The sequence below is a fragment of the Lottia gigantea genome, assembly GCF_000327385.1.
Source record: "Lottia gigantea unplaced genomic scaffold LOTGIsca_10, whole genome shotgun sequence".
NCBI classification, from domain to species: Eukaryota; Metazoa; Mollusca; class Gastropoda; family Lottiidae; genus Lottia; species Lottia gigantea.
In genome coordinates, this window is record NW_008706747.1 from 3,267,242 (window position 1) to 3,288,326 (window position 21,085).

The window sequence follows — 21,085 nt, forward strand, 5'->3', positions numbered from 1 at the left end:
CTACCTCCCCCTCCCCACCCCCCACCTGTATCCCCATTGGCACCAACACCGTCTGAAACACGTGTCGGAAGTTTGAGATCATGGGATTGTTTCGGTTATGGACATATGGCTGTAAGACTGGCCCCGTTAAAACCAATCAAAAATGGCGTCTGACATATACAAATCTGGCTAACATAACGTCACTCAGTGGTCGGATTGGGTCACGTACAAATTACATTAGAAATAAACATCCGCCACGAATCAATACATCATTTCCAGAAAATAGACCGTTATTGTCCGAGTCTCGTGCAATCGTGCATTCCAACTGCGAATCATAACATGTCGCTCCGTAGTCTTTGATGCCCAGACCTCTTCCGTCTACGACGAGGATACCGGAGACAAAGAGGGACTTGATGATAGAGACTAATCGCTCCGAATAAATTTCATGTGCACGTGAGGAACATATATCGGCGCCCCCTAGTGAGAGGAAATGATTGGCTAACGAGAAGCGACCAGTGGCGCTAACTTCGGTGTGATTCAAATTTGGGATTGCTTTCACAACAGGACACGAAATAATAATTGAAAAATTGAAACATAAAATGTTACTAAAGTTTAAATTTTCATCAATGTGCAATTTCTAGAATTATTTTCAAATTATTTCTTCGTTAAAGTTTCCTCCTTTGTTTCTAGTTAGAAGAAGATGGGGAGGGGCGATTTTGGTAATTTCATTCCAAAGCCAGTAAACCGGACACCCAAAATTACAGGAACCGCAACGATATATAGCAACACATGTATAAGAATTAAGGGAAATGATTCACGCTGTTTTGCAGACCAAATCGGAAAAGTTCCCATACTGTGATTTCCTAAACTAATTCAACAAGACAAAAACAAATTCGGTGACCGCACTTATCGACTTCTTAATTCGAACTAAAAATGTCAAAATTTTAGCAAGAAATTGCGAGAAGAGTTAATGTCGCCCTATCAAATTTGAATCAAGTTTCCCCTTTCATTCAACGGCCATAAATCGGGATGATATGTATATCAAACTTGTTGGTTGTTTTGTGAGGTGTCACTCTGTTGAGGAGCGAACAGGACCCATTCGTGATCAAATCCGTTTGGGACAATTTTCGTCGGGGAACAAGAACTTCGTCCGCCACTTTGGATGATGATAATTCCATTCTTGGACAAATCTTGAGGGGATTTCCCGATAAGGAACAAAAAGCCCGTAAGGAATATTTAACTCTTGAAAGCTTGCAAAGCGAACTACTGGTGGTGCATGATTAGCGAAGCCTCTTTTTTGGGACAAAATGGCTCTATCGTGACCAAACTGGAATACTTGAATGCTTACAAGACGAACTAATAGAGGTGTAAGCTTAATAAAGCCTAATTTTTGGGACAAAATGGCACTGTACCACGACCAAGCCGAGATTCTTGATTGAGTGCAATGGCGAACAACTAGTGTGAGGTCCCAGATAAAATCAAACTCGAAACAACTAAGCGTTGTAATGGAAAATTGAAGTTTAGGTTGAGGCTTTGTGAAAGGTATTAAAGCGAGTCTATCTGCGTGACCATCTCAACTCCTCGACAAGTCTCGAGTTTAAAAACCTGTTTTAACAATGTTAATATTTTGACGGTGTAATTTAGAAAGATCTGGGACGGGCGATTACATTTTATGGGTATACCTCCCTGACAAGTGGTCGTAACTGATACGAACATAACAAAAATATATTTGAGTGCATGAATATGGGGCCGTTACACGATGAATGATCGCGTACGCATCCAGCTTAATTGGATGCCATGGGGGGCCCGTCCTACCTCTGTGCTCCGTTCTGGCAAACTTTCCCTCCGGTTCCATCACATGTGTTGTAGTTGTACGTCTTCATTAGTCAAAACAGAAGCAGAAATGTAGGAAGTAAAACTCCATTCATTTTGCACACGTCCTGAAGTTGTTATTTTTTAAGGGCCCTGGTTTTGGGGATTGTTTTAATTCCGTCCAAAATAAAGAAAGGAGCAACATATCTGTAAAAATGAAATTTATTTTAAACAGACGACGCAGGTCAGCAAAGCATCATCTTCATATGGAGGACAGGCCAGCGATCCACATCTAGCACGTACCGTATACAGGAGCTTTCCATCATGATTGTTATCGTCTCCTTTCTCGGGTTTACTATCTAGGCAAATATATTCAGAAGGACCATCGTGATAAGCGTGTCCGCTGGCTAGTTCACCATGATAAGCTTCGCTCCATCCTGGGTAGCATTCGTCCCTACCAGGTATCATTAGGGCCATAGAGTAACCCGGTGCTTCGCAGACGACACACAGGGCTGAATAGTCATCTAAGCTTGCATCGGGAAGGATCTCATATTCTCCGCCATACACGAATCCTCCCTTAGCGACGGTCAATAATTTGTTTTTGTTCCACGTCGGGTCTTCCGGTAAACAGATGTAATTCGCCGCACCGCCGTCGTGGTTGTAATACGACCCTCCGATGAAGCCTGCAATGGAAAGAAGATCCATGAGTTCATCATGGGCAAATTTTGTTTTTGCTGGATAAATTGATGTAAAACCATATTGAACTGATGAGTTTCGAACCCACGGCTAAGAGCTACTAGGAGATATGTTAAAACGGGTACGAGAATTTATATAACTTTGAGACTCAAGGGTTGCACATTGAAACCGACTCTCACTACCCTTCAGTGATAAATATTGTTGAAAAATAGACGATGCTACATATGCGAGACTTACTGACTTGCTGAATCAAAGGTCTACATGTGGAAGACTCAAATACCCTTGTAGCATCAATGCGGACATACCTCTGTAAACATGCGAGGTATTGTTGGGACACTCCGTCCTACCCCATCTGATAAACGATGTGCTCGTGATCTGCCTTTGGTGGTATTCCTCGTGACGGACCTCGTCATCGTGAATTTTAGATTTCTCACCTTCCTCTATTTTACCTGGAATTAAATGAAATGGAGTTTTATATCCTACTGTTCTGTATCTTATTAGACTAATGAAATGAAATGGAGTTTTATATCCTACTGTTCTGTATCTTATTGGACTAATGAAATGAAATAGAGTTTTATATCCTACTGTTCTGTATCTTATTGGACTAATGAAATGAAATGGAGTTTTATATCTTACTGTTCTGTATCTTATTGGCCTAATGAAATAAAATAGGGTTTTATATTCTGTTCTGTTTCTAGCTAATGAAATGAAACCGAACCGAAATTTAAGTTCTATTCTCGTATTACAACAAAAATTCAGACGACATTGATCTTACCTGTGACGGGATCTGCTGTCCAATCCATCTTCTTTCCACTTAATTTTAAAACTTCCATTTTCAAGTCACACAGCTCTGACTTCTGCTCTAAGATTTTCTTGTCCTGTTCGGTGAGCTGCACCTTCATTTCCATGAGCTTCAATTGTACGTCTGAATTCACCTCAGTGGCTTCTGTTTTTCCCGTCACATCATATAGAATTGCCGCTTGGAACCCAGATGCACACAAAACGACCAAAATCGAACGCAGAATAAAATTCTTCATTTTAAAACACCGTTCAATCAAAACACAAAACTGAAGATACGAGTTATATCTACATCCCAAATAAAATATCAATAGAAAATTTCGAAATATTGTGTTGTCGTGATAAGCCTATTATAACTTCCGGTCTACATCCGAATCATTTTAAGTCTCGAAGGTCAAGAGGTAGCTAGTCAATATAAATGTTTATGACTTCCGGTGTACATTCGTATGATGCAGCCGTGAGTTTTCAGTAATAATAACCAGTTCGTAGAGTCACCTATTTGCTAGTTACCCTCGTCAATATCACTACGCTTTTTTCCAGCCAATCAAAATCAATCTTCAGACAGAGTTATCTACTCTTGCCAATTTATCTGGCAAAATATCAGCCTTTAATGGCCGAGTCAATGTTCAACTCACAGAAACTAACGAACATTGGCGAAGGTTGAGCTGAATGCTATGTCATCAATTAAGATTTTAAATAAGGTCAAGAACATTCAAGAGTTTTATGTTCACTTATTTCGCAACTATGGTCTCAAATGATCGACGTAACAAACAAGGAGCGAGAAGCCATGGTGGTCTACTAACCCCTTCTCTTCGGGGAGCTATGACGAAATGCAGAAATTAATATAATTATATTGCCCGCTCAATGTCCGCTGCCCCATTCATTTTCGTTACCAACCCAAACCCTGTAGCTGTATCACTTTTCAGAGTGAAAGTCTGACTTCTAGTTTGTCTACAAATAAGATAAGCGAATTGCTTTCACATGTGGAAGTGACGATAGTGTACGTTTTAAAGACAAAGTTTTGACAAACCAATATTCTCAATTTTTACGACACAAACCTCAATAGTTCCTCTCTTTTTGATTGCAGGCGAACCTGAAGTTGAATTTTCAAGTATGAAAAGTATAGACAGCAATATATCTTACAAGTATATAGGTTCAAAGCGTATAGTAGTATAATAACAAGCGATATTTCAAAACATAAGTCCTATTTGACTTGTGCCCAATTTTAAAATGTAATGTTTCGTTTCATGTCAGATATATTTTAAGGGAGTCGTGGTCCTTATTTTTAGGTAACACGTGTGAGGTGTAGGGTTCGAGTTTCAACACACCTGCGATCTCGTCGTATCACCTTTCTTCAGCAATTTTACGACAATCAACTGAGTGTTATGTTGTCACGCAATTTATACCGATTTGAGCTGACTCGCGATTACAACAGTCTCTTTTTGCCCTCTTTTTGATCGTGGCATCCACATATCCCGAATCAATGACACACTGTTAACTTATTTTTAACTATGTGGTCTTCCGAATATCTCTTAATTCTAAATTGAAGCGAATTGCATGTGAGCTCGCTATTTAATTCGGTGCCCCTTCCCGCAAAGTCCCAGCCCAACAACTCACCCATCCACCACCTGAGGCTTCATAAAAACGCCACTGATATAGTCACACGGTAGTCTCATACATCTTCTAAGCTGACAGTTGGAACATTCCGACCAACCCTCTAATCAAACGACTACAATAGTTCAAAATATTACAAATGTTTCAAAAGGGACCACCTGATCGAGACGTAATCGCGTATATCAAGTCAGTGGAGTGGCATGGGGCAACAGAATTGCCAAGTGGGGTACCACCGGTCGGTAGAGAGCTCTATTTTTAATGAAAATTTTTAAACTGGAGGGGGGAGGGGGGATGCCGAGTTTACCGACCAAAATAAATACCTAATTTACGCCGTTAGCTAGCTATGTGGACTCTCTGAAAGCGATGCTTAATTCACACACCTACATTACGAATTTTGTGAAGAGGTGTTGACAAACCTTACCGCAAAGTGGTATACGTGTATGACCCACCTTTCTCAGTCGGAATGCCATAACCAATGTAATATATGCAGTGGTCAATTACACTGTAGATTAAGACGACATTTTAATGTTGAATTAAGCATGCCTAACATCTGGTGGCCGGACATCGTTCAGTATCCAGCAGTCTTAGGGAAAATATTATATAATTGGTGTGCTATAAAATTTTTAATTGAGATTTTGGCCCCATCGTGCATTCTTGCTGTTAAAGGAATTGTAAAAGGTTATCTAAACTTTTATGTGTGTCGGGGACATGGAAAGCTCAAATTGTACCATTCCAATTTTCAATCAGACGTATGTGGTTCCTGCAATACAATTTACAAGTAACACTTATATTATGGGTGTTTTATGACGTCACTATCGCAAGGGCATCTTGCATTTTCCGGCAGCTTTTGCGATAATGACGTCATAAAACGCTTAGTGTTGGCGGAATTGCAAGAACGTCTGACTAAATATCAGAATAGTGCGAATCGATGCTATCTGTGTCCCCAATACACATAACAAGTTTAGAAAAATTCTTAATCTCTTTAATCGGCCTTTCTGTATCCGTTTCTCTACATATTTCCAACTTTTTCAAACTCAAATATCTCCGTTTGATGGATTTTTGAAGGAATTGTGGGATTTTGGTACATTTCGAATACTATCGAAGACTAATTTACATTTACTCAAGACTCAAATCAACTCTCTTTAAGGCTATGCTATAATACTATACACTCCCTTAGCCTAAAATGCCCAAGCGAATAAAACTGCTTGATTTCAAACCAATGAAGCGCATGAAATACACATAAGTAATCAAATCCAACCGAGACGAAAATCATAAATGGCTTTATTACCCATAGAGCAATTGTCATACGAGCATGCGTAGACGCCAGCAAAACAAAGCAATATTGGTTTTATGGTCTTTTAAATGTCCAATAAACCAGAGAATAAAGGACTTTATTTTATTTTTCTCATTGTTTACCATCAATAACCTCCTATCTCCCATTCCTCACAGTTAATTCACATAAATTGCCTAACAATTCAATAAGTTAATTTTCGAGTGGTTACGGCGCCATGCAACCTGATGAAGTCATTGGACCTAATTAATTGCCCTTAGGATGAAAAAGAGTGGCAAGATGATGCTATTAATGCGACAAAAGACAATCTTAAATTTGTTTACAAACCCTGAAGAAAGGATTTAAACGATTAAAAGTAGGGTATCGTCAACAAACGCCACGCTTCGTTGAAAAGGCAAAATGGCTGACGCCTTCCCGCCATTGTTCATTACGTCATGTCACGTCAACGCACATTTAGTCTCGCGAGACCGAAATTAAATTTTAAATGCTTTGTAAGTTAGATTAAACAAAGTCATTAAAAACTAATAGAAATTTTCAAAGACTGAAACGAATCACTTACTTGAAATGGTGTTTTGCGTCGTACTTACCATATTTGGTGTTTGAATAGTGTCGAGGGATCTTGAACAAGGACAAGTAGGCTATACATTCTTTCTATCTCAGTTCCCTCTACCTGCAAAATAAACCAATTTCATATGAATTCATTCCAAAGCAACCGATGCCTCTTTGCGCTTGGGTTTGTCAACTCTGCATCCATTATGAGGAGCTATTTTTGTATGGAAGTGTCACGGTTTTCAGGGGTATACGCTCCTTTAAACCCACCACTATTGGTTAGATATAAAAATTAAAGGATGATGACCGCCTGCTGTTTTATATCTATTAATCCCATTAAAACTATATGCGTAAAAAATGGGTAGAATTTAAGGTTGGTTCGATTTACCATCCTTATTTCAACCATCTGAAAATTCAACCTTTTATACTTCTTGTTGCCTTAAAGGGGTTGAATTTGAGTTTCCCCTGTCTCGCTTTTCAAAATCCTGATAAAGAGCGTTGGGAACTACACGAAGTCATTTGCATGGTTACGTCGAACAAATGGTGGTCGTGGTATCTAATCTTAGGCGGCTTGTAAAAGTCCAGTGATCTTGAATAAGTTAGCTTTTTCTCATTCATTCTCAAATCCTTAGGACATGTAGAAGCACTGAGACGTCTTTGAAAATAAAACTCTAATCAAATTGGCCAGTGGTGAATCAAGCCTCCTGAGAGGGAGGGTACAAATAGGAGGCATGCTGACTTAACGAGGGAGGGGACAACCAACGAGGATGAGATTCAAAATGACTCTGTGGAAGCGCATATGTAAGAGCCTCCAAATGGGCATCTAATAGGGTTCTCCTAAGAAATTTTTTGAAATATTGAATTGATTTGGTGCCTTTTGGCAAATATTTTGGGGTAAAAACATTTAAAATCACATCTTTAAACTTGTAAGAAATGAATTAGGGGTGCAATTGGGGCACAAACCAGGGCGCCACTGAATTGGTCTCTAGACGAATCCAACCAACCGTTCAGCTATTTTGACATGTCGTGTTGCACAATAATAGACTTTGAAATCAAATATATTACTGGAGCACAATACCTCGTCAAGGATAGCGACTGGGGTTTTAAGGGCGGTCGCGTCAGAGTGCCCCGGGGGTCTGGCTCGAGAGAGACCCCGGGACGATATGAAGAGCACTGCTATACATGTAGATAAATGATCCATGAAAACCGACATTATTAGGAGACATATATGTAAATATTATAGATATAAAAATCGTCATGGCGTGTCGTTTGAATGTAGCTTTTATACTGAGTCATCGGACAATTTCGACTGTGGACTCTTAGTCAATGATGAAAAAAAAATTCCCTTTAGATTCCTTTCATCAGTTTCTTTTAGAGAGTCAACATACCTTATAATGTTTATTTTGGAAGTTTTGTCGTACTTTGTGAAAACGGTAATTTGCACACTACGAACTCAACACGTGCGTGTGTGACGGATGTGCGTGTTCACAAAACATGCCTACGGATATACATTGGTTAAATATAAGACCGATCACGTGATACGGTATCTGATTTCGTCCACCAATCAGATAAGATTATAAACGATAAACGTCATGCTCGATATGCACGTGCATTTAGTAATGATATTATCATAACGTTAAACAGCGTTTAAAAAATTATCTTTTTTTCAAACCAAAACCTTGCATCTTTATCAAAAGGCATTGCCATGAATGAGCATCATTAAGTCTAAAGGTGTGGATAGACGAGGTATGGAGCCTGGACAGGAGTGCCAGTCCATGTCTCGGTACCAACCCCCACTGCTGTACTTATCATATAAATAATCATCATTATATACCAGGGGCAGTGTGCAAAAAGCTTACGATCATCGCAACAGTGGTCACAAAATTTCCAGGTCGGAGGGGAGGGGGGTATACGCAATTCTCTCACTATGTAAAATGGTACAAAAATAGCAAAGCAGCCCCCCTCCCTCCCCTTTTTTTCAAACCCCGTCTGTGAAACCGACTCTAATACAGCTTTGTATTTCTGAAGAACTAGGTGTTGTGCGTGATTCTGAAAAGAGTTACGGGTGGGTGAAATATTTCATATTTTGAAAAACAGGCATGATCTCTTTAAGACTATGATTATAATTGGCGTGAGTAGATCACCTCAAAGGCGATCGTAATGAAGACTTATTAGTTCTAAAAGAGATGAGAATCGCGGGGAAAAAAGCGTGTTTTTAATCATAATCACGTGATTTTACATGGCAAAGAATACCTTTAATGACAAAATTACCTCTTCAAACGAGCTTAGAAATCTCGTAAGATCGCGAGAAAATCTCTTTTGAAATGACGTCAAAATCTCGTGAAATATCGCATTATTTGACGTTAAACGGAAGTTAACCGGATATGAAGGCTTGTGCGTGTTCTAGTCTCGGAACAATTATGTGTAATTTTGAAGCGTTTATTTTCTCCTTATTTCAAACCGCTTTCCGTTAAGCTTGATATATGGCTATGTTTTGGCGTGTAAATAGGCACTATTTAGAAGGATGATTATTTCGGATGATGATTGGAAAAGATTTCAAGTTGTTTGTGCTGTGATATGATCGGAGCCGATCAGACGATAATTGCTGATCATGAAACGAAATTATTTTTAATCTCGATTATCCAGGATCAACGCTTTTTTTTTGTACGGAGCCGAAACCTCGTTGAGACTACATGTTTATAGAAACACATTTCGAGTTTGTTTGGATCTCGCAAATGTTCGCGAGTTCATTTTCTAAAACGCTTCGGTTATCACTTTTGAGTTTTTAACCATTGTAATTAAAGGGATTGTAAAGAGGTGTTCTTAACTCGAGGATAGGCCTACTAATAGCATCGACTAACACTGTTCCCTTTTTATTTCTTTGGCATCTCTCGTATCCTACATTCGAACCAGCCCCGTCGCAAGGAATGAATTGGTGCTGCGGCTCAGATTTCGTTCTCAGAAAATCTGCAAAAATTAAAGGCCCAGTGAGCTCATTTCTGACAATTTTGAGGTGCTAAAAACGTATCAAAATCTATATCTTTTTTGATTTTATACAAAGACACTGTAAATCAATGAATCTCTGTTAACCTGAAGAAGGTTTTGCTGGTTTTTCTCACTTGCTGCTGCCCAGCCCCAATGGACGGGGCTGGCTCAAACCTGCAGCACACAATCGCCTACACCCCTCGCCATTTCCAAACCGGTTTGAGTGCTTACCCACCTCCCACCCCATCAATGGATGTAGGCTCTCGTGCACTCGAACACAATCGCCTAAAACCACCCCCTCCCTTTTTCCAATGGAGTATGGGTAGCGGTAAAAGGACCAAAAGCAAACTGAGTGAAGATCGAATGATATAAAAGCAGACTGGTTAATGGAGACTACATCACACCTTAATGACTAGGGTATCGAAGTCGACTCTTGAAAAGGCGCCTTTCTCTCTTTTTGTATCCAATAATTGTTTAATAAGCCTCAATCGCGTGATGGAACTTTTTTACGCGGATTAATCTTCAGGTAAACGATGTAATTGGTCCCGGCCATTAATCACGTGATTAAGCATCACGCACGCGACAAAACATAATGGCGGCACTTAAATACAATAAAACAATATCGCTTTCAACAACTTTCAAGATGTATTACCTTTTTTATTCCAATGAACTATCAAGTTATGCAAATGAAATGAAGTTTTACACCCTACCGTTCTATTCTTTATTGGACTAATGGAATGAAACTCTACATGTATTTGATTTTATCGGACGTTATCGGGCTAGTAAGATTGAATATAGCTTACATAATGTTATTTCCCCTAATTGCACACTGCATGGCTCAAACAGAAGCAGGAAAAGTAGGACGGACATCTTTATTTCGTTTCATTTCATTCTTTTACATTGTTGGTCCTCGAAAGTCAAATTGAATATATAAGGATATAAGAATTATTATTGCTTTTAATGGAGTTTTACGTCCCCTCCCGATCTGTAAAAAAACATCGGTGCTAAAATTCTTTCGAATCCTTAAAGGCGTGAGTGGAATCTAAAACCGGAAGCAGAAACTTATCGAACATCTATATTCAAAACTCAGAATGAGATCCGAACGCACCTTCCGACATAATAGTGGGTCGGTTACACGCAAACTGCATCCGTAAATAACGTTCCAGTCGACGCTTTCCCTTATCGGGTTCGGAATCAGCATATCAGATCTGACTAACGGTGTGCTAATTGACCGAAAACCTCCTAAATTGATCGTTAACAAACACAATGCATGTTTTGAGGTTGGCTGCAACACGTGGCTTAACCAAGCGCCCACAAACGTCTAGCTTATCGTATATAATGAAAATTTTGTTTTGTTTTGTATGTTTGTATGTGTGTGTTTTGTGATATTAAAATTGAACGCATGCGTCAGCTTAGCTGATCGGACGATAACTAGATAACTTCTATATCGCAAAATGCATCAAAAATAGGAGTATATGTGATTACTATGCTGTGTATTTTAATAGCGGAAATAGCTTGCAGATAACGTCAACAGTATGAACAATATGCGCATGTACACACGCATACCGGAAGTGGCTAAAAGTGAAACACGTGTCGGTGTAAATCAGCTTCCGGCTACGTTTTGAAAGGTAACATCGTTAAAGAGTTCAAGGGAAAAAAAGGGGGGGGGGGGGCGTCTCAATTTCGTAAGAGTATTTGGGTTTCGCAGTCTTACAATTTGTTATGTTATCAAGAAACGGGAATTAAATGGCATACTTTGATTGGATGAACAGCGTCATTAGAACGGGGCTGTGGTAGAAAACTGGTTAGATTACAATGAAGACGAAAATATCAGAAAACAAAATAGATACGAAATTGAAATCTAGATTAAAGATCCCACGCTCCCTATTACAATGTTCAGGTAACTCAATTAAATTTAATAAAAACTCGATACCCGAACTGTCAACTTGATAATTCTTATATAATATAATCTTTGCTCTTGTAAACGCCTCTATTCAACGTTGTGACATATTTCATGATTAACCCCCCTTGTAATGTTAACAGCGAAATAGAGGACGCCACATGGATGGTTGCGAAATGGAGTATTACGTTTTATCCTTTCGAACATTTGACAACACGTGCGTATATAGACAATGCTTGAAAGGGGGGGGGGGGGCAAAATTATAGATGTCTCTCCGAAGCGAGATCCTCTGGAGACAGGACCAAAAACGGCTAGTGGTTCGGGGGCTGCCAGGGGCATCCAGCGGATTTGAGCTGGCTTGGGATGAATTGTAGGCATTAAGAGGGCTTAATCTTCACTTCAAAGTTGACCATTGATAATTTTGTGGCCCCTCCACTTAATGATAGAAACATCTTTGGGCTGCATCAAATAGGATCCAAATCAAAGAAGTTCGTTGCAAACGAAATGGTCATTTATTCTAAAATGAAAGACAAATAAAAATCGTGGAAAAGGGACATAATTCATCACTGATCCAAAACTACTAAAGATTATTTGACAAATACGATAATGAGGCACGGTGTCAAATATTCCGAAACGATTATATTATAAACGCCCCTTGCAGATGTTCGTATTTTTTCTTGGTTGTGAAGATACACATACGGAGGGTTTCTGTACTCAGAAATTAAAGGAGGGTGCAAATAGGACTCCCCCTTTTTAGGGGGGAATGTGCAAAGGGGGGTTGTAGCTTTTTGAATTAGGGTATAGTTGTTCGTTGTTGCCCCTAAAATTGTGGCAAATGCGGTTGCAGAGGTGTCTCCCCGATTTTTTCAGATTTTGTTTTTTTGGTAGGCAGTAGAACTTTCGTTGATAAGTAGGACGTAAAACTCCATTTCATTTCAATTTGTTTTTCATTTGTATTTGGTAATATTACATAGTGTTAAAATAGGTTACAAAAGACGGGCTTTATTTGACGATTAATTCTAGAGCGAGGACTTGTCATATTCATTTATCAAGTTACATTTTGCCTGTCAGTTGACGGTCGTACCAATTTGAACAGCGTCATCTACCCCGAAATTATCCGCTTTTCTTAGCCATTGTCAGATAATTTTCACTCCACGGGAGCCTTCCGAGCACTAAGAGAGGCTCATCGATCACAGCGCCACCCCTCAGGCAATGGTCTCCCATGGGGAAATAACTCCGCCTCTATCTTGGATATTTGTATAGCTGTCAAAGGGCGTTTAGTAACAACATTTAAACGCCGTTCCTAATAATTTTCAATCCCACATTTTCTCGCCGAAATTTGAATAATACGTGAAATAGTATCGACGATGAAGCGTATCGAATTTTTACCCAAACATTCACGTGATTAAAGGCGATTCTTTTCCACGAGATTTTGAAAGAAAATGTTTGAAATTTGTCGCGTTTTTGTTATTGTTTTGTACTAGGTAATTATCTCGCCATGATTTATCAACGTTTGACAAGTTGGAAAGGAATTTTATTATCTCAAATTAAAGACTTCGTTTTTTGATACTTTTATTACATATTTTGTATACTCCTACATATGCGGGTAGCCTTGTGTTTTCTCCATAATTATTGCTCTTTGAAGTTGTGGAGAATTTTCGAGAAAAATTAAATGAAATATAGTCTTGTTAGTTTAATTTTACTTTACTGAACTAACCAAGATGGGCAACGGTATACAGTGGTTAATGAGGGAAATTCTGCCAGGCCAATTGTGAATCCGAATTCCAAACGGTCTTTTTCTGGCGTAGAATAGAATCCTATTCAAAATACAGACAAATACAAGACAAATGTTTCGTTTTTTACAAAATTTCTCGATTCTGCAATTTCAAATTTTAAATAACTAAAACGAGCCATGTCAATACGGCTCCATTTTAAAATGTCTGATTTAATAAAAACGTCTCAATTTCAGTCTCTATTATGAAAAACAAAGAAAAAGATTGGACAATTTGGTTATTCATATTAAATTGTGTCAGGGGCGTTTATATAAATCCCTAGAGTGTGTGCAAGACGGTAGATGGCGCTTCGATTGACGAGGTTATTTTAACATCGTGATGTGACGTATTGAGTTTTGATTGGTTGACAGATTTGCTTGTCGCCATTGTTCGTAGTCGCGTGTTTCCAGTAGCTGACACATCGACGTCTAAATCCTATGCTCTGTAGAACTTGAATAATCGACAACCATTTTAGAAAACTTTCTTCCAAGGAAAGATTGACAAATACTGTTAATTTGCCATTTCATTCAGAGAGTTCACATAGACAAAATGGTTATGTTAATTGCTTACTTTTTATTGCTATATGAATAACCTATCAAATGTTACAACGTTTCGACAATGATACTAATTTCATGATAAAGGTTGTAATGTTAATTACAATTTTAGTTTGCCATTTCCTTCTTGCTATGTAAACCTTGCTATGTCAAATCTGACAACGTTTCGACGATGATACTAATTTCAAGATAGGCCTAGAAAATAATGTTTATTTGAAATTTTAGTTTGCCATTTCCTTCAGAAAGTTCACATATGGATATGATATATTTTTCTTTTTTAATTTATCATAAACGACCTAATATATATAGTTATCTGATCAAAAGCTCTCAACGTTTCTGCAATGATACCATTAAGTTCTTAGTAAAACTCAAGCTGAAACTCGACTGGATGATCGAATAGTTTCACACCATTCACAACAAGGTGACAAATTCAATTTATCATTTCCAGCATGGCAGTAACTTGATAAATACAAACTTGTGTCTTTTTTATCAGGGCTGTTTTTAAAATATTTAATGAGAAATTTTGCTTTATGTGAAATTGGAGCTGATGAGAGGGAACTCGATCTATGTTTCTATTGTACGCTCCACCTCTGATTTAGATACTCTCTGATAAACAAATAGGGGTCGGTCAAAGGGGGCGAGAGCTGATACCGAGACGATTTCCGAAATGAATTGGAATGAATGGAGTTTTACGTCTTATTTTACAGCAATTAAATGTGCTAAATATTACATGTGTTTAATAAAATCATTTTTTAAAAAATTCATATATAAAATAATACTTAAAAAATGTTTTTGTTCTTTTCAAAGCATACACGTGTTATTTTTAGTCAAAATTCCAATTTCATTTTCAATGACATACGAATTTTATTTTTAACTAATATAAATACCATTTTTAATTACATAATTTCATTTCATTAATATACAAATTTCATTTTTAATTACGTATAAATTTCATTTCATTAATATACAAATTTCATTTTTAATGACATATAAATTTCATTTCATTAATATACAAATTTCATTTTTAATGACGTATAAATTGCATTTTAATTAAAATACAAATTTCATTTTTAATGACGTATAAATTGCATTTTAATTAAAATACAAATTTTCTTATTAATTATATACAAAATTCCTTGTTAATTATATACAAAATTCCTTGTTAATTATATACAAAATTCCTTATTAATTATATACAAAATTCCTTATTAATTATATACAAAATTCCTTATTAATTATATACAAAATTCCTTGTTAATTATATACAAAATTCCTTGTTAATTATATACAAAATTCATTTCCGATTGCATCCAAATCTCTTTTTAATAATCTAAACATTGTAACTTAAACATAGGCCTACCAATTTCTTTTTTTTTTTTTTTTTTTCAGCATATTTTATTTTTGATCTTCCAGACATTTTACGACTGCAAACAGGAATCTTACTACTTAACAGGAGACCAAATCGGCTGACAAAATTAACTTTTAAAATACAATTCCAAATTCCTGGGCCTATGTTTTCGTAATTTCAAACGTCTTGTTTATTTCTTTGTAGCCACGCCCTTCAAGACGCCAGAAGCAACTAATCAAAGAAATGACTTCATCAATAGTTACCCAGTCTTTAATTAAAAAGGTGTAAACGATGTGGTTTTAATTAGAGACTCATTGATCCGCTCCTTAACAACTCTCTACTTTCATTTTCTACTATTGTCTACTTTCGATTTGGCATTGTCTACTTTCGTTTTATTACATCAAGTATTTAAATTATGTTATCTGTGGTCTCGCCAATGTATTAACTTTCTTTCGCTTTTATCTCTTCAGCTGAATCAATAAAAATCAGCATGTTTTTGAATATCTCAATATATATGGGCTGTTCACTTGCCCCTCTCCCTGGGTGGGGCCTAGTTGGGATGGGAATTCAGATTTCAAATTATATTTCATAGTAAGCCTACACATGTGTTTTTCCCGTTTGTAAGATAGCCTACTGGACTGGTGCGTGTCAGAGTTTTACATCGTCCTCTTCTGCATCATCTATGCTCATGAAAAAGTACGACGACATGCATTGTAAAATTCGCCAGGGCAGCATCATTGGACAACATACCCTTGTGGCACCATTTATGCTGAGAAAACGGACGACGCAAGGCAGTGTACAACGAGGGAAATTATGCCATGACAGCCTTAATGGATAACTCATTTCAGGCCCTTGCTTCATTTTATAATGCACCATTTATGCTGGATATGGTTGATGACGCCATGCGGTGCAGAATTAGGAGAAATTTTGCTATGCCAGCATTATTTGACAACGCTATTCAGATGTCCGAATGTAGAGGGATCTTTAATATGTAGCCCACAGCATACGAGCCCAGTCCCAACCTTACAATAATATTACATCGCTCTTTTCATCACTAAATGACTTTTATATACATCATCTTTTCATAGTCTAGTTCCTCCGCTTTATAACATTGTCTGAACCCACTCGAGCAAAAGACACTAAGATAAATATTATCCTATGTTCTCTTTAGGGTGTTGTGTTGCTCACTTCAACAGCACAATGCTTCGAACGCAACCCTTTCTTCTTCCAAGTGGGGTAACTCTATTAAATTTACGTTAGATGGCGCCTCGTCGCCGCAACCACTCCATATCGTCTGTAGCTAATTGTTCCGACATTTTAGGTTTTTTCTTTTTTAAATGATGGAGGAAGGGTTGCTTTTGTGTGTACACTTGATTCGTAATAGCCTTACACGTTGTCGCCATTGTTGTCAAAATGATCTCACTACATTAAAATCCTGTCGTTGTCGCCATTTTGACGAACATTGATGTTAAATGACGCAAATCTAATTAAAATATTTGGGACAATTATTCGATTAAATTGAATTTTATTTTAATAGGATGCGCTTATGTGTAAGTAACTCAATAAAATTTCTTCGTATGCCCTGAATTGATTTGAATAATAGGCCTATTTTGATTTGGGGAATGTTAACTTTTTATGCGTAGGCCTATCGGGGAAACTAATAGCATCGACTTTCAGTACGGTATTTCCATTTTCAGTCAGACGTCTGTACGTGGTTCTTGCAATTCCACTAAACCTGAGCCTGTAATGTCATTATCGCAAAGGACTTTTGGCCTACCTAATAGCTGCAGCTTTTGCGTTACCCTTCTTTCACCAAATTTAATTTATTTAACAGGTTGAAAGAATATACCTCTAAATTTCAAGTTATCTTGGAAATATGTTTGAAGGTGTGGACATTAGCTCGCTCGAGCTGACAAGGGGAGATAATGTTACCTTCGAAACAAAACTCCACAAATTACAGTTAAGTATCAAAATATCCGATATTTAGATGATAATTCGTACTTATAAAAGCAGAAAATAAAAATAAACAGAAGCTTTAATCCATGATCACCGATTTGAGCGGAGATAAACCCTATCATTTCATATCTTTAGGCCAGGTATGACAACAATCGGATGAAAACAGTCGCTTTGAAGACAGAGAAAGTCTCCAATTTTATATGGTATTCATCGGCGAAGGTTAAGCTATTTCATTTCATATCTTAAGGCCAGGTATGAGAACAATCGGATCAAAACAGTCGCTTTCTGACACAGAAAAATCCTCGAATATTCGTAAGTATTTGGCAAGGCTTCGATGCATATACATGGGTATTTAGCGACAACAATATTACTAGGCTAGTTTATATCTTTTAGGCCGGGTATGAAAACAATTGCTTTCAGCTGCTTCCAAAACAGAAAAAGGCTTTAAATACAGGGTACTGTATTCTGTTTGATATCTAAAACCCTCACTGCAAACGTCTAACAATAGAAAAGCTTACTGAGCTAGAAAGCTTAAGTTTCGATTGTTTCGTTGATTAGAGTTAATATACGTATAAAAACACAACAGACAGTACTGAACGTACCCCAAGGTGTAAACGATACGATAGTTTGTCACCTGGGCCTCCTTTGACACAATATCTAATTAAAGAACAATATAAACACGACGTATCTCCTTACACTCGACTATAAATGAACAAATACCTTAATAGCCACCATAAAACCCTGGTAGGATAGAGTGTCGTTAGAGACATCGTTAGATTTGTCCAAGAACACCGATAAATCGCTTTCCAATGAGGTGAAGCGAGACCCCAGGGGGAAGAATGGGAGGGAGATCCAGCGACACGGTACAATAAGACATGCAGCTAAATTTGGTTTTAAATCCTCTTTATTTCATTTCTACATTTTTTTATCAAATATTTTATTTCATTTCAGATCTTTTTTTTTTGTGAATATTCACTCTTTATTCAATTATTTTATTCACATCATAATTTCATTTTACTTCTTATCAAATATTTCACTTTATAGTTTATTTTATCACTTAATCAATTTCCATTTTCCCCTTTTTTGTCAAATATTATTTTTCTTTAACGTAAAATTCTATTTCATTTCGTAGCTAAAAAACCGGAACGAAATAACGTAAGCTGTATTATAATTAGGTTATATGAATTGTTATTTCAACCAAAAATATTGACGAGCCAAATTAAGGAGTCAAAGAGTCTGATGAAATTAACCAATGATTAGACAGATGTGGGTCACGTGTGTGAAAGATGCGGCCGAGACGATGATTAGATAAAATGGCTACTATTCAATCATCTCTTGATGAATTTCGGTTCGTTAAAACATTTAATAAACTTCCAAGAGTGTTTCTATTCATCATGTTATTGGTGATAATTTGTTGTTAAAGCGATATGGAACCATAAGCGTAAGAAACGTGGGTGTAGGTGATGGGGTTGAAAGCCGACGACATTTGAAATGAAATGAATGGAGTTTTACGTCCTACTTTTCTGCACCATGTGGGCTAATGAAGACGGACAACACCATGTAGGGTACAAATGTAGGGAAAATGTAGGGAAAATTTTGCCAGGACAGTGGCATTAGCCTGCTCTTTTTCGATTTCCAACTGTCAAGGGATCTTTAACGTAGCACACGGGGCCTCGGTTTATTGTCTCATCGGAACGACTCGTCGACTTTCAGAAGGCCTGGCCATGGAATCAGAATTCTCCTTACCTAGAGGAGGATTCGAACCCAAGCAGACGACAATTTAGCTTGCCAACGATTGAGCCTGTTCCACTGCAGTCACCGGGAATATTTCTATCATTATACTGGTATGTTTAGCGGTTCCATAGCATAAAAAAATAATGGCACCACAACTAGTGGGCTCTCACGTAGCTAGCCTAGCAGGGCTCTTTCTTAATTTTTAAGCCAACATAAACTCAGGCTCAATAAATCGTAACAAGATGCCGAAATGAGAACAAATTATTATGTCTTCTTTTCCTTGATGTACGACTTCAATTTCTTTAAATTGCAAATAAATCTTTCACACCTGTGATAGCCTCGCCCTAATCTGATGACCTTAACACGTGACGTGACAACCCATAGCAACAAAATGGCAGAATTGTCACGCGATTTGCAGCCAAATTATCCTCAATTTTGTCGTAATAAAATTTTGAACAATACAGAAGCCGAGATTATTATGATGTAGAAGTCAAATGTCGTTTGGTTTGAGTTTAGTCAAGGTTCTCGATTATCCAGCTCAAATTTCTTAATTTTATCTAAATATGAAACGAAGACGTTGTAAGAAACCTTATTTTGACTTGTCGCGTATTTTAATGGAAATGGACCAATGTAATCAAAATATATTACAAATCTGTTTCCTGATATTTTCGTCTCCAGTGTAATCTAACAAGTAACTAACTGCAGTCCCGTTCTAATGACGTTATTTCTAACCAATCAAAGCGCGACATGCAGGACCCGTTTCTTGAAAGCAACTCACCTTTAATGACGTAGTTATCGCAAAGGGCATTTGCTACATACGTTTATAATATAGGTTTAATGTTTAAAATTTGCATTTCTATAATGACAGGAATCACAGACATCTGGTATGATGCAAAAAAAAAGCCAAGGTCACCGATACACACGAAAAGGACCAGAAAACTTCTTTATAACCAGTTTAGGAGTGGCTTATTCTTGGGGACTATTGATAGGCCTACTTGACCAATCGAATTAAAATGCAGCACAAGTCTATAATATTTCGCTATTTCGTGCTGATCATTGGCGCTTGACCAATCGTATTGAAATGCAACTCAAGTCTATAATATTTCGTTCATTTCGTGCTGGTCATTGGTGCTTGACCGGTTATTACACATAATTTATAGCCTCGTGGAACTTGTTGAATATTTTAGCACCCTTTGAGACTGAAATGTGCCATTGAAAACTGACCAACCGTTATTCCCGTCCGATGGTGTGAAGAAATTCAACAAATGAACACGAGATAACAATCTACAATGTATAATGAAACAGACATTTCAAATGAAACGAAGTTTTACCTCCGCTAGTTCTGTGGGCTACCCTAATAGAAGAGATTGTTATCAAAAGTAAACCACTTGTCGAGGATGGTAAAAGACAAAATCAGACCCTCTTCCAGTTAACTAATATCGCATCCAAGACTATAGGTGACAATTGTTGGTAGATGACTAGTTAATGTCCGCTTCCACTTTCATAGTATCACAGAAAAAGGGATACTGAAATATGCTTAGTTTTACGTATTAGCCCAATAAAATGAACGAAATGGAGTTTTATGTCCTACTGTTCTGCACCTTATTGGAAATGGAGTTTTGCATCCCACCGTTCTAAACAGAAGTGTAGAAAATAAAACATAATTTTTGGAGCTTTTTGAAGAAATTCCATTTCGACGTAAAACTCGATTTCGTTTCGCTTTTTATCGTCCGTATTGCTAGCCAGTCTGCACTGTAGAGGGTTTAATGCCTTTAACCTTTGTAGTAAGGCGTGAAAAGATGAGATTGTTAAATGGCAACTTGACATGCAATGTCATCTTCTGTGTTAAATAAGTCTTTATTTCACATTTTGAATAATTTGCCAAGTTCCCACAGGTCTACTACTTCTTATTGTTTATGAGCACACTTCATTATTTCAGAAATATACATGTATTTCTTTGAAACGGGCTCCTGACTCGTATTCGAAGGGTTTGAGCAGTGGTATCTGGTGCACCGAAAGGGAGAGCATGATCCGTTACCGGAGACCTGGAAACTATTTCAGTTTATTACGTCTTTATCTAATACCTTGACCACAATG

At 37.5% G+C, this 21,085-nt stretch overlaps 1 protein-coding gene across 1 annotated transcript; it reads right to left on the bottom strand.

Annotated features, from left to right (window-relative positions):
* Nucleotides 1-2,016: 2,016 nt before the first annotated feature.
* On the bottom strand, nucleotides 2,017-2,364 carry LOTGIDRAFT_89001 (hypothetical protein; the record flags this gene model as incomplete). The annotated part of the gene is made up of 1 exon (XM_009046209.1): nucleotides 2,017-2,364. A coding segment is annotated over one exon (348 nt), but the record flags the coding sequence as incomplete, so codon positions are not given.
* Between the last annotated feature and the right edge of the window lie 18,721 nt (nucleotides 2,365-21,085).